We start from the raw sequence: 15,452 nt of genomic DNA, 5'->3' as shown, positions 1-15,452 counted from the left end.
ATCCGAATGGGAATGAGAGGGAGAGTTGAAGTGAGTGGCAACCGGGAGATCCTGTCTGTTGTGGCGTAGGTGCTCAACAAAGCAATCCCCCAATCTGCGTCGGGTCTCGCCGATGTAGAGTAGGCCGCACTGGGAGCACTGAATGCAATAGATTACCCCAACAGACTCACAAGTGAAGTGTTGCCTCACCTAGAAGGACTGTTTGGGGCCCTGAATGGTGGTAAGAGATGAGGTGTAGGGACAGGTGTAGGTAAGAGATGAGGTGATGAGGTCCTAAAGTAGCCTCTATCCTCACTGTCCCACCATCATCTAAACCAGTTCATTTTATGGTTGACATGTTCCCTCCGATCTTCGATTACTGTGTCGTTATAGTACTTATTCCTGAGTGTGTCCTTGTTCACAACATAAAGTAAAAATATAATGTGACTTGTTACGCTTCTTATGAATGAAGTCAATAGAACAATAGCTTTGATATAAAAACTTGTATATGAAAAATGACTTTGAAATTTATCTCCAACTGCAAGCGTGAGAAATGTAAACCTTGGATTCGATGAAACTTGTTATGCAAGGTGGTGATGTATCCTTACTCCCACAGTCTGGAAGAAACAGGGGAGATGACAATTAAAATGTTCGAGGTTGCTTGTTCATCGTGTTCCCCAAGATCTCACTTCCATAGGCAGCTTGCGTATTTGCCAGGTTCAGAGGGAGATCTGACATCAGGCAGTTTTTTGAAACCTGCAGAGTGAAGTTTGACAAGGCACTTATTGAGGAGGGAAGGGCACTTTACTCATTCACCTTGGCATTTAAGTTTCCAATCTCAAACTTCAGTAAAGTTGATTCCTTTATCAGATAACACATTGGGCAAGGTTGGATCTACTGGAGAAATAGCACTCAAAACTATGTTTTTCACATGGTGAATCCCATCTCTTTATTTACAGAGTACTCCAGACCTAGATTTCATTCTGGATCATCACCCCCATCACAGGAACATTATTATTGGAACTGGATTCTCAGGTTGGTGCTATTACAGTGGTGATCTCAGTACATTTCTTACGTGAATTCTTGCTGTACAGTAATGTGGACTTACTAAAATGGAAAGGATTAATTCTGTTACTTTTTAAATAATATGTACCTATCAGAGCAGAATTATTTATCCTTAATTTGGAGAAACAAACATCTTCAGAGAGTCTAAGGGTAGAATTTTTTTAATTGATGATTTTGCAGGCATTTCTAAAAAAAAAAGGAGTGTTCTGTGAAAGGGACTTGGGAAACGGAGATAGTGAACAATAGCTGCACACCCAAGAAACAAATGATTTTAATTTTCATGAACATTAAATATACATTTGGAAAATATGTGCAGAAAGTGTGGTGGGGTTGAAGGAGAAACTAATATTCAGTGGTCTGGATTTATTTTCATCCTGACTGGGTAAGTCACAAAGTACTGTTAAATTTAAATGAAGGCAAACCCAACATCCAAAGTGATTTCAGCAGCCCGGGCAGCGTCCATGAGAGTAAAACCATTTTATGTTTCAGCCGGATGACCTCTCATCAGTACTCGGAAAAGTGAGGAAAACAAGCACGTTTAAACGCTGTTGAGAATGGAGAGGGCTGGAGAAATATGCAAGAGAATCTATGATGGTGTCAGGATCAAGTGAGAAGGAACAGTGCAGATTGTCGAGTGTATGTGCTTATCTGCGTATGAGTCACAGAGAGAGAGAAAATAGTGAAGGCTTGTTAATCATAGCTCATGTAAAGTGAGGAACTGAATGAGGAATGAAGGGAGAGGAGAAGCAAAATAAGAGAGCTGGAACTGTCAGGCACTGAACAATACTGTTGCCAGAAATCTGAATCTTAAAAAATGCTGGAAATGCACAACAGGTCTGCAGCGTCCATGAAGTGAGAAAAATGGTTAACCTTGTACAATAATGAGCATTTAATCAGAACCAGCTAGGTCAATAAATGTTTATCTGAAACTGTTGAACCTTTTGCGCTGTAGTGCACTGAGTTGAAAGATGAGCTAATATTCTTTGGGCTTATGTTGGGCATTGCTCATGGACTGTGAGGCTGAAGGAAGAGTTCAGAACAGGATTGCGATGGAGAATTAAAGGGCTGAGCACCTGGACACTTGGGGTTGGTCTTGAAAACTGAGCAGAGCTGTTTTTAAAGTGTTTGCAAATCTGTATTTGGATTTCACAGTGCAGAAGACATCACATTGGGAGCACTGGATTGGATCAAGTACAGGTTACTTGTTGTTTCACCTTGAAGGATAATTGGGTCCCTAAATGGAAGGAATAGAAGAGGTGAAAGTTCAGATATTGCCTCCCATATTATGTAGGAGATGGTGAGAGGAAGAGGTTGAGTGTGCGTTGATTGAAGAGTCCTGTTTGTTGGGAAAGGGAAAAGAGTGAAACTGTGTCTAGTGGTGACTTGGCTTTGAAGGTGGTGGAGATAATGATCCATTGACCATGGAGGCTGGTGGGGCAGAAGGATAGGACCATGGGACCCTATCCTTATCCTGTGTTTCAGGAGAGGGGTTGAGAACAGGAATGAAGGAAATGGGACAGGTGAGATGTGATTGGGAGCCCTTAAGTGAAGAGCAGCTATTATTAGGTTAATAAAATGTCTTGTGTGGAAAATTGCATCTTCAGAACAAGAACGATGTAGTCAGGCAAACCCAGGAGAATGAAAAGGGGAATGTTGAATGGAAGGAAATGTAGTCAAGATAGCTTTGGGAGTCTTGGGAATACAGTGGAATCTGGTTAATTGGGACATATTAGGACCAATGCATTTTGGCCCAATTAACCAAAGTTTCATGGAAAGACAAACTATCATTTAACTAAGTAACAAATTATGTATTTAAATGAAACACAGAACAAATTACAATCCTACCAAAACTACTACAGTTCGATAAAACTGTGTATTAGATCGTAATTGTTATTGATAGAGGAAATCATTCAGTGTATGCTGATGTGTAATTTTTATTAACTGTAAATGAACAAAATCATCAGAGAGACCTAGTCTAGATAGTGGACTGCCTTCATGCAGTGCTTTTGAAAATTGCATCCTCCAGATCTTCATTTTCACTGTAATATTGAAGATGATTATCAGTACCTTCACATGCTTCATTTTACCTAACTTGTTGAATAAGTGCAATCATTTAATTTTCACTGCTGGCCGTTTCTGGCATCTGAAGCCTGAATGCTTGAAACCACAGTGAGCAAAATAGTTCTGAATTAACTTAATGTTTATTGCTCCCCAACTATCAGTGTCAAAACTCACTGCTTTTTGAACAAAGAACACACGCAGCTGATACGATTTAAAAACTGTTCGCTCAAAACACAGTAGAGTGTCTAACAGCTACATGACACGCACGTGACTGACACTACTGAGAAAATGTTCCGCAATGGTTTACTGTCCCAATTAAGTGGCAATGTGTCCCAAATAAATGAATGGAATTTAGCTATTTTCTCAATTTGTTTTTGTTCTTTAAGAGTTGTCTCAAATAAGTGGCTGCCTCTATTATCTGATGACCCAATTAACTAGAATCCCCTCTGTTGTGTATTTAATATTTAAGTAATATTTGAGTAACCTTATAGATATTATTATTATTATTTAATCCTTTTCACTCCTTATGGAGCATAGGGCCTTAACAAAAGTCCTCCACTTTCTGCGATCTCTAGCAGATGTTTTTGCAGTCTCCCAAGTTTGGCCGGCGGCTTTCAGTTCATCCAAAAGCCTACGCCTCCAGGTTTGCTTTGGGCGACCTCTTCTTCTCTTCCCTTGTGGATTCCATTCGAGTGATTGTCGAGTGACATTCGACTGGCTCTTCCTCAAGGTGTGGCTGACCCATCTCCACTTCCTCCTCCTTATCTGGAATACAGTGGGCTCTTGGTTTGCTCTCTTCCATAGGTCCAGGTTTGACACTCTGTCGTACCACTTGAGGCGGAGGATCTGCCGGAGGCATTTGTTGAGAAAGGTCTGGATCTTGTTGCAGCTGGTGTTAGTGATTCTCCATGTTTCGGATCCATATAGCAGGATGGCTTTCACATTGGAGCTGAATATATGGAGCTTAGTTTTGACAGAGATGGCCGTAGATCTCCAAACAGGTCGCAGGGTTGTGAAGGCATGTTGGGCTTTTCCGATCCTTGCTCTGATGTCCTCATCTGTACCTCCTGATTTACTGATTTTGCTTCCGAGGTAGGTGAATTTGTCTACATCTTCAACTATTTGTCCTTCATTCCATAATGGCTCCTCTTGTTTGTTATTAATGCGTAGAACTTTGGTCTTCTCCTGACTGATCTTAAGGCCTACTCGCTGTGAGGTCTCTCCCAAGGAATCTACTTTCTTCTGCATATCTTGAAGCCAGTGTGAGAGAAGAGCGAGATCATCTGCAAATGCCAGGTCTTCCAATTTCCCTGTTAACATCCACTGGATGCCTCTCTCTGAGCCAGCATAGGCTGTTCTTGTAGCCCAGTCGAGTACCACAAGAAAAAGTAGAGGCGACAGCAGGCATCCCTGTCTGACTCCAGTAGTGACCAGGAACTCTTTGGACAGTCTCCCATCATGGATGACCCTGCATGAGAAGCCATCATAAAGCTGCTTGATGATATTCACCATCTCTTCCGGTACACCATAGTGTCGTAAGATGCTCCACATTGACTTTCTGTCCAGGCTGTCAAATGCCTTCTCAGAATCAATAAAACACACATATAGTGGAGTTTGCCATTCTATTGTCTGCTCCACAATGACTCTAAGTGTAGCTATCTGGTCAATGCATGATCTCTTTTTCCTGAACCCTGCCTGCTCATCTCTAAGTCTCTGCTCATCTCTACCTTATAGAAATATTGCTTTTGTAATGCTCTGGTTCATATTTTTACTGTTATGCTGTATGTATTTCATTTAGCAGTTCTGTTTTCAGCTTGTTTGGGTTATTGTTGAAGGTAAGAGATGAAGAGAAATGTGTGCCATCCGATTAGGATGGTCAAATTAAGTGAGGGATACCAAGGCTGGGCTTGGGGCTTTTGTTCAAGAGGAGATGAGGAGGGAAGATGCAGGATTCGACCCGGAGCAGGACCGTGATTCGACGAAGCCAGGGGCGAGATCAATTGAGGATTGGTGACTATGGAGAAACTTTGAGCTCCAACTTGTGCCCATTTGACTATTCCATTAAAATGGGCCTTTTTCTTTTTTTTGTTCTTTTCTAACCCTTTAGTTGAATTAAAATTCATAAATATAACCTTTTAATCATATACAGTTATTTTGTGGCACTAATTTGGAACAGGCTAGAAAATTGCACAGCATCCATACAAACAGGGACAGCACCTCAGTCTCACGAGTTTGATGGGGTCAGAGGTTGTCTTCCCTAGACTTCCACAGCCAAGGAAACCAGGGGGTTTCACTTGAGTAATCATTCTTTGTTGTTTATATAATTCATTATGATTATATGTAAAAAATATGTATTCTATACATCAGGACACTATCGCGTGATACGCGGCACCTCTCAAAGTAAAAGATGAAGTTAAACTCAAATCCCTCAGCTCTCTTGTTTATCCTTTGAATTATTTTAATGTTTTAAAGTTACAAAACATAACAGTGGTGACACGGTGGTTTTTAAAAATGAACCTGAGGTGGCTACTAACCTGTTGAAGTGCAGTGAGATGTTTGAGTTTAAAAGGAAAAAGAGGTGCAGCATGTGTTTCTTCGGAAGGGGAGACATGATAGTTTTTTTTAAAAAGACAGTAAACAGATGAATTCATGGGTACATAAACAGTGAGTACTGAGTGATAATAATCAATTAAAACAAAGCGAAAAGATAGACATTGGAAAGATAGACGCATTTGATTGCTCGGTAGGTAACTGGTTCATTTCGGCTGGTTTGGTTGGAGCAAACTGTATGTCCTTAAAGCCAATACACTCAGCAAAATCGGTACACTTTTTTCATTGGCTATTTAATTTGCTACAAAATACTATTCAATTACTTTGGGTGGTCATGCAGACTTGAGACAGTATGGGATCATTTCTGGTTTCCCTTTCAATCATCCCTGTTGTAAAAGAGATACTTTTGATTTGCATTGGGGAGAATATGTTAACGGGCATGACCCCTTTTGTAAATTTTTCAGGTATTTCCTTTTCTAAGTGCAAACTGGACAATCTATCAGCATTTCCATGATTAGTTGTCCTCTTGAAATTATGTCCTCCAAGAGACAGAGTCCATCTCTGCATTCGTGCTGCTGCTGTTAGTGGAACATCTTTCTGTGAATTGAAAATGGACACTTGTTGAATCATTCTTTGAGTCCATAACCTAATCTTTTTTAACACTGTCTTGAGATTTTGGAGGTAATTCTTGTCAGCCTCACCAGCAACAATTATGTAATCCAGGTAACATAGTGCCTGGGTAGCCTTGCAGCACCTGGTCTGTAGCTTTCTGCCAGGGTGCAGGTGCACGTGCTACTTCAAAAATAAGCCTATTATAGTGACAAAGACCTTTGTGGATCCTTATGGTGAGAAACACTTTGGACTCTTCTTCCATCTCCATCTGTAGGTAGGCTTCAGCTAAGTCCACTTGCCAAAGGCTTTTCCTCCAGAAATGTTTGCAAAAATATCCTCTATCCGGGGCATACTGGGTTGATGGTGTTCTTAAAATCATGAGAGATCCTGACAGACCCATCAGTCTTGGCTATTGGGACCACTGGATCTGCACATGAGATCCACTCAGCCTTGGAAAGAGTTGCTTCAATCTCCATGCAAACCAGCTCGCTGGCTACTTTAGCATTGATGTTTCCATTGATACAGTGATTTCAACTGCTCTTTTAAACCTGAATTTGCTTCAGTTAGGAGCAATTTTTGAATGATTTCTTGTAAGATTCCACAAAGTAAACAAACTTTCAGTGCATCATGAAGCCCATTACTGAACTGATAATGCTCAGATAATCTTTTCAATTCAGGCACATGGGTTGTAATGGAGTCCCCTGCAATTTAATTCTGCTGATGTATTCTGCAATCAACAATGTTTTGTTCTAAATGTTTCCTGCATTACTTTTGTGATATCAGCAAAGCTCATAGCTGCTGGTTTTATCTAAGCAAACTATATGCTCTTGCATATATTGCACTCAGAAAAACTGGCATTTGTTTCTCATTGGCTATTTCATTTGCTTCAAAATACTGCTCAATTTGTTCAGTTATCTGTTGTGCAATCAAACACACCTGTCTTTCCAATGTAGCTAGCCATTTCCGCTTTAAAAAAAAATTATAATCACCCGGTACTCACTGTTCAAAAAACCCATAATTTTGCCTGTTTTCTGTCTTTTTTAAAACTTGATCATCTCTTTTCCTTACTGAAGAAAGAAAAATGTGCTGAGCTTTTCGTTAACTCAAACATCTTACTCTCCCCTTCTGAAGAACAGGTAGGTAGGTGTCTCAGATTTGTTTTAAAACTTCCCTATTGCCACTGTTAGGTTTTGTAACTCCAAAACACAAAACTAATTGAAAGAAAAACACGAAGGCCAGGGATAACTCGGAATTTTTAGTTTTACATTGGTGAAGTGTGCACATATGACGTGGTGACGTAATGACATATGCCATTCACGTACTTTGTACGTATAACCCATAATGAATTACATAACAAACAAGGCTTAATCAAACAATATATTTACACTATTATTCAAATATTATAGAAATAGTAAATACATAACAGCTATTACTTTAACTCATTTTTTCTGTCTCCATAAAGGTTGCCTGACTTGATGTGAATTTCTGATAATTTCTGTTTTTATTCCAAATTTCCATAACCTGCAGGTCTTTGCATTTTTCCTACAGAATCATTTGGAACTTGATTAAGATGAAACTTGCACAATTATATAAGAAATAACTTGATGTCCGATATGCATGGAATGGAGGAATAAGGCAAAATTAAACCCAAAATATGTACCAATGACATAAGGGAAAGAGTCATTAGTGGGGTATAAGCTTTCTGTAATGATGCAAATAAATTATTCTGTCCAGCACTTTATTGGAGGCCAGATGTGTATGTAGTAAATATGTTGCAGAAAGATTACTTATCAAAAGTAGCCAGGATTTAAATTGACTTTAGTTCATTATATAAAACTTTCCTTTAACACTACATGGAGTAGCCCTCTTTTTTTAAACATACCATCCCTAAGTAAGTGACTGTAGGTTTGTAACTTATTGTTCGTCCTGAAGTTCATTTCTAATTTGTTACCATGTCAGGGCAAATGCAAAACGAGCCCCCAAGCCACAAATCCAATCTGCAGCCAATTTATAATTTAAATAAAGGTAAAACCATCATGAATGTAAAAGCTACTTTCGATTGAAGGTTTCCCTTCCAGGCTATTTTTTTTAATGCCCATCAGGGCTCTACCAGTTGGGTCCAGCAAAGCTACTGTATATAACAATATATTTTCTTGCTGTGCTGACCAACCAGCTCTAATGGATTTATAAATTACATTGCATTGGGAAATAATAAATGATTGTTCAAGAAATTGTGACCATTTCTTTGACAAATTTTATAGGCACTTAAAGAGCAGCTATAAATTCCATTCCAATGAGACATTACTGGTATAATTTAGAACAACATGACCTGTATGTAGCCATTTCAATCTGTATCACAGCTTTTGTTTTAATGGTTTCAAATGATTTCCAGACGTTGCTGCTGAGCAGATATGTCTTTCCTTGAAGTGCTAACTCTCAATAGATATTGCCTGACCTGCTGAGTGTTTCCAACACATTAGAGATTCTGCAGATGCTGGAAATCTTGAGCAATGTACACAAAATGGAGTGGCCCAAAATGTTAACTGTTTATTTCTCCCCATAGATGCTGCCTGATTTGTTGAGTTTCTCCAGGATTTTGAGGTTTTGTGTTGGTCTGAGTGTTTCCAGTGTTTTAGATTCCCAGTATCTGCAGTTATTCCGATTTTCATTAACTACTGAAAAAAAAACTAATTGGTCTGAGTTTTAATTTCTGAAATAGTGAAATTCCATAAGTCTTACCTGCCAGAGTAGTAAGTTGGGCATGTAAGGTCTGGGATTACTCAAGGGACCCCTAAAATGGAAAAAAATGAGAATTTTCTAGATGCTTGGGGCGTAACAACAAAGGATAGAAATCTTAAAATCTGGAAGATTTGGAGCATATGGAATGTAATTTGGAACCTGTTAAGGGTGAAGGAAGACTTATGGAATATGAGAAGGGAAGCTTCAAAAGTGCTCAGGGATCCAATTGGACTGAAATGGGGATCTGAAAATTTTGTAGGCCAAAATCTGTCAGAACTCAAGTCTGCTGGAAGCAAGTGAGGGTAAAGTGTAGAATTTTCAATACTTAATATGCAAGAGAGATGAATTCTTCAATAATCAGTGGTCCTTTGGGGGAAAAACAAATTGAATGTGCCTGGTAGTAATTGTAATATTACTTCCTATTATGTTGCTAGCGTTTAGGATGGCAATTAAGATCTTCCATCTCTGTTAATCTTCCGGGCTTCCTTCATCATGTCAATAGCTTCGTCTTGGTTTTTATTACTGTCATGTAAGTCCCAGGTGGAGACTCAGGAATACTGTTGCACTCAGATGTAGAAGGCTTCTTCATTGCTAGTTCCATAACTATTTTGTTTTACTGGTAGGCTTGTTAGCTCTAAGCTGAACTCCCCCAAACCTGGAGGACCAGTGAACCACTCTTAGTCTGGCCTCTAACATTTGATCCCTTTAGCATGGGTGACCCTACTGAGAGCCAAAAAATCATAAAGCCCTGACTTCAATCAACATAGCTGTCTGGGTCATTGAGGAATGGTAATATTGCTCCACACAAATTTGAATGAACTTCAGGACTTGGGTTAGAGTGGGAGATAAAGGGTGTGTGGTTAAAGCAGCACAAGCTCCCTCTATCTGTGACAAGGAAAACCTACACATTGTGGGAGAAACTGAAAATAACTAATCTTGGCAACATTTTAGTAATCTGATGATTTTATGCTGTCATCACACTACAACATATTGAAGTATTGTACACTTAGTGGCCACTTTATTAGGTACAGTAGACACATAATAAAGTGGCTACTGAGTGTGTTTTTATACATTCATGGCCTTCTGCAGTAAGCCTCTTCAAGGTTCGACATGTTGTGTATTCAGATGTGGTCTTCTGCACACCACTGTTGTAATGCGTGGTCATTTGAGCTATGTTGTGTTCCTGTCAGCTTGTAACAGTCTGCTGATTCTCCTCCGACCTCTCTCACTTACAAGGCATTTTCACTCCCAGAACTGCCGCTCACTAGGTATTTTATGTTTTTTGCACCATTCTCTCTAAACTCTAGAAACTGTTGGGCATGAGAATTCCAGGAGATCAGCAATTTCTGAGATTCTCAAACCACCCTGTCAGGCACCAACAGTCATTCCACAGTCAGTCACTTAGTTGACAATTCTTCCCCATTCTGATGTTTGGTCTGAACAACAACTGATCATCTTGATTATGCCTGCGTGCTTTTATGCATTGCGTTGCTGTGGGCTGATTAGATATCTGCATTAGCGAGCAGGTGGACCTTATAAAGTGGCTGTTGAGTGTATTTCTGAGAACTACCCAAGCATAAGTCCTTCTGTACCATCTACCTCTACACCATCATCTTGACCGGCCTCCCCACTGAATAGATCTAGCTGACACTGCCTTGGCAAGTGATTAAGACTTCGGATTTATTCTCCTTTGGCCTTATTGCCTCAGAGTTGAAATCAATTGACTGAATAAAAAAGAAAAATCTGGATTAAATTCTGATAAACATCTTGAGATAAGTTGAAAAGCTGCAATTAGAATGCAAATGTTTCCAAATAACAGAGAGGGTCTGGAGAAGGTTTACGAGAATGATTCTGGGAATGGGAGAGTTAACATACGAGGAACATTTAATGGCTCTAGACTTGTACTCACTGGAGTTTAGAAGAATGAGGGAGGATTTCGTTGAAACCTATCAAACATTGAAAGGCCGAGACAGATTGGATGTGGACAGGATATTTCCTATGGTGGGTGAGTCTAGGACCACAGGGTACAGTTTCAGAATAGAGCGGCATCCATTTAGAACAGAGATGAGTAGTAATTTCTTCAGCAAGAGTTTGGAGGATCTGTGGAAATTCATTGCCATCAGCGGCTGTGGAGGCTAAGTCAAGCAGAACTTGACAGGTTCTTGATTAGTCAGGGCGTTAAAGGTTAAGAAGAGAAGGTGAGAGAAAGGGGTTGAGTCAGATAATTGATCAGCCATGATGGAATAGGGGAGCAGACTCGATGGATCAAATGCTTAATTCTGCTATTATGTCTTGTGGCTTTATAAATCAACTAAGGAAAAATGCTTGGTCATCTTACTACCTGGGGAGTCCCACTACATATTATATAAGGTGGGTTTAAAAAATACTCCTTATTTATCTTTCCATAAACTGGATCAAAATACTTCTTTTGAATGTTCTGACCATTCAGTGAGAACATTAAATGTTAGTAAACATTTTAGGCTCAAAACATAGTTGTATGTGCGTGTGAACATGATCAAGCACAAACAAACACACTACAGAGCTCCCTCTTGGCATTTAGGGCTTGATTTGTGATGAGAACAGAATAATAGAGTAGAGTTGTGGAGGCTGCAAATTGAACTCTCTGAATAATAGTTGCACATCTAGGCCACAGTGTAAATGAAGCCTGATATAGTAACATGATTAGAGATTTCTTTTTTGATGATCGCACTTCATTCTTACAATCTGTGACTCACTGCCTACCAAATGTTATTCTATTTAAAACAAATTACATGCTAATTCTGTGTTCTTTTTCAGTACTGTGAAGTACGTCTTTACTGCAAGTTGCTAAGCTTGTATAATTTGATATACTATTTTATGCATTTGGTGTGGGCAGTACATTGAAAAAAGCAAAGAACAAGACTGAGCCTAGAAAATTTAAAGATGCTCTGTAGTGGTGTAAACAAGGCAGATGACCAATTAAATTGGGCACAACTGTCACGGCCCTGTTTTTTGACACTCTTTATCAAAGTTGTGAATCCAAATTCCAGTGCAGAGATTTGGGCTGATACTTTATGTGGAATTGAGTGACAGCTGCATCTTATGCTGCACCATAGGGAGGTTCTCTTCTTAAGAAGGAACTTGAAGACAAGTCCTATTCTGCCACTAAAGGTTAACTTAAAAGTTTCCTTGACATTATTGAAAGATATTTGCCTGAATGTCCTGCCTTTTTTGGACCCACAAAGTAAGTAAAAACTTTATTTTGTTTGCATCTTCTGAGCAGGACAAAGAAATATAGGTCTGGGTTGAAGTATAGTTGTGGTCCAAAGATGTTAATCAAAACTGAGTATGATCTGAATATTGAAACAAAGACTTCAATGACTTTGAGAATATCATCACAAGTAAGTAACCTGTTATCTTAGAAAAAAAAGATTCTCCCCATGCCCTGGGCGATGATTATCCCTTAACCAATATCTCAGTTGAATGTTTAGATATTCATTGCTTTTGAAATGAAGTTTGAAATGAGTTAAATATTTTAGCAAGCTTACATTGTAAAATGACTAAATTTGAGTAGTGATTTGTTGTAAAATGATATATAATGTCTTAAGATTATTTAAGTCATTCTGTAAAATATTCACAGCTAATTACTTGATCTCCCTGGTCAGAATATCCAAACACATAATAAACACAAGAAAGTCTGCAGATGCTGGATATCCAAAACAACACACACAAAATGCTGGAAGAAATAATGCTTCTACTTCCTTTAGTGGGTCCAGGAGAAGGAGGAGACTGAGATGCTGTCAGTGCTTTTGTTGCATTTGGGATGGCAGCTCTCGAGGACAATTATCATCAGTTACTTGGTCTGGAAGAGCAGTTTCATTGATTTTATGTGATTTAAATAAATTTAATCTGGGCAGCATGGCAACAGATTTATTTTTGATATTTACTCTGATAATTTAGCAGTCCTGGAATTTGAAAGAGAGTCAATTTTATTTATCAGCTTTTTAATCTTTAATTATGGGTCATATTTTGCTTTTTTTTAGGGCATGGTTTCAAGCTTGCCCCAGTGGTTGGAAAAGTCCTCTCTGAGCTCTGTATTGGGAAGAAACCATCCTATGATCTTTCTCCTTTCAAAATTAATCGCTTCTCATTAAAATCTTTGCTTTAAGACAATGATAAAGATTTGTATAATAATTTTAATGGAGAAATTATTTTATCAATAAAAATAACAGTGCAAGGTAAAAATTCTGATCAGGAAATAGAGTGTGTATGTAATTCTTTTCTGGAAATCTCACAGAAGAAACAGTTACTTAAAGAGGTTAAATCAAAATGGCTGGAATTTAAACAGCATTATAAATTAGATAATTGAGCTGATTATCATTTATTGGTATTTTATTGTTTGAAGTAAAAGGATATGCAAGGTTGGCATGGTGCAAGGCTTCCGGGTGTTATGTGTTGATAAAATTCACCAGCAGTCCACTGGGTAAGTCAGCCATAGTGTTTCAAATATTATTAAGTTCAGCTACTCAAATGGAATTTGTTTGTATTAGGTTTTTTTTAATTCAGTCTGGCAACAGTTAATACACTGTTGGGTGGCAAACAGTTCTAATTCATTGTAGTAGACACACAAGCAATTTATATTGTTTTTAAATGATGAACTTTTTATCCTGTGTTAATTTAAACAAGCTAATGTTACAGACACAAAGCAAAGTTAGAATTAGTTCTGAAAATTTCCTTGATGTATGATGAGAGGTTGAGTAGATTGGGACTCTACTCATTGGAGTTACGAAGAATGAGAGGCGATCTTATTGAAACATATAAGATTGTGAAGGGGCTTGATCGGGTGGATGTGGGGAGAATGTTCCCAATGATGGGTGAAACTAGGACTAGGGGGCATAATCTTAAAATAAGGGGATGCCGTTCCAGGATTGAGATGCGGAGAAATTTCTTCACTCAGAGGGTAGTGGGGCTGTGGAATTTACTGCCCCAGAGAGCTGTGGAAGCTACTACACTCAATAAATTCAAAACGGAGATAGACATTTTCCTGGATAAAAATAGCATTAGGGAATACGGTGAGCGAGCAGGTAAGTGGACATGAGGCTAGGTTTAGATTCGCCATGTGATCTCCTGGACCAGTTTTCGATAGCCTGGATGGGTCGGAGAGGAATTTTCCAGACTTTTTCTCCTCAATTGGCAACTTGGTTTTTTTTCCCCCGGGTGATCACATGGATTTGGGTGGGATGAATAATAAAATAAAATGGGCGGCATGGTGCCCTGTTGGTTGGCACTGTTGCCTTGTGGGATTCGGTGAAAATTAGAGTTAAGATTGGATCAGCCATGATCTTGTTGAATGGCAGAGCAGGCTTGAGGGGCCGATTGGCCTACTCCTGCTCCTATCTCTTATGTTCTTATGTTCTCATTTGGATATTTTGAATTGACCTCTAAGTTTCTTTTCTGTTGGTTCCACATCTAGTATCTTGTTTATCTGACTTTTCTGGGGTGGCAATACCTAAGCATCAGGATGCTTTGCCTTTTACACCAATTCAGTGGGTGTCCGTGACCAACATGGAACCATAGGTTTTGCTACAAATGAGGCACAAGATATTTGTTGGTAGGAGGGCTCTTTCTGGCATTTATATGTCAAACTTGAACTCCCAGTGCATGGACTTGAGGTTCTCTGTGCCATGACAAATATCCCTTTGCCACCTAGAGCAATTGAATCAGTAGGGACGTTGCATGTTTTTCAGGACTCCCTTGAGTTCTTTTTCCTCTCTGTCCATTTGGTAGTCTCTTACTGTGACAAGTCTCAGAATAGTGTACCTGTTTAGGGAGGCTCAATGTTGGTCAAGCAAGCAACATCATGTAGGAGCCAGTTACCTATTTTCTGTCTATATTGTACTTTGTGGCACTTTCATAATGGTAATCTGTCACATGGATTGGGGGTGCGGTAAAAGTAAATGAGCACAGTTACATATTCACGCTTTGTCTCAGTTTAGTCAAGTGAAGAAGGGGAGTTAATTGCAAACTAATGATTTTTCTTGTTGACTGCTAATTATGCTAATTTCACTTAGTTATGGTATTTACACTATTGTACTGCTTAGTATCGCTAATATCGCTATTAGACTGCTAATTAGATTGTTATACCATTACTTTTGTTTGTTTTACATCACTGCAAAATCAATTGTCTTCGGCTTCATAATAAACGATCAAATGTACCTATCTCAATTTCTATATTCATTATTTGGGAGTGCGTCATACGGTATCAGTTACCCTGACTTAGTCTCTCAGTGGTTTTGCTTTGTTTACAAGTAACCACTACAATATCCTTCCTAACAGAGCTGGGAATGTTGGCCTGGGAGTGGATGTTGATGTTGGTTTCCTTAGCCTGAGAGTGAATTTGGAGGATTTTGCAGAAGCAGCATTGGTAATATCTGTCCAATGCTTTGAGATGCCAGCTCTAAGTAGTC

General features: G+C 39.0%; 1 protein-coding gene across 1 annotated transcript in view; it reads left to right on the top strand.

Moving 5' to 3' along the window:
- The window catches only part of pipox (pipecolic acid oxidase), an 82,947-nt gene extending 67,743 nt beyond the window's left edge, over positions 1-15,204 (top strand). The window contains exons 7-8 of the mRNA XM_073053430.1: positions 939-1,014; positions 13,029-15,204. Coding sequence (XP_072909531.1) covers positions 939-1,014; positions 13,029-13,153 — 201 coding nt within the window. The 3' untranslated portion in view covers positions 13,154-15,204. The remainder of the gene's footprint in view (positions 1-938; positions 1,015-13,028) is intronic.
- The last annotated feature ends 248 nt before the right edge of the window (positions 15,205-15,452 follow it).

The sequence above is a fragment of the Hemitrygon akajei genome, chromosome 8 (assembly GCF_048418815.1).
Source record: "Hemitrygon akajei chromosome 8, sHemAka1.3, whole genome shotgun sequence".
NCBI classification, from domain to species: domain Eukaryota; kingdom Metazoa; phylum Chordata; class Chondrichthyes; order Myliobatiformes; family Dasyatidae; genus Hemitrygon; species Hemitrygon akajei.
The sequence above is the reverse complement of the archived record's forward strand: the minus strand, read 5'-3'. Positions and strand labels throughout refer to the sequence as shown.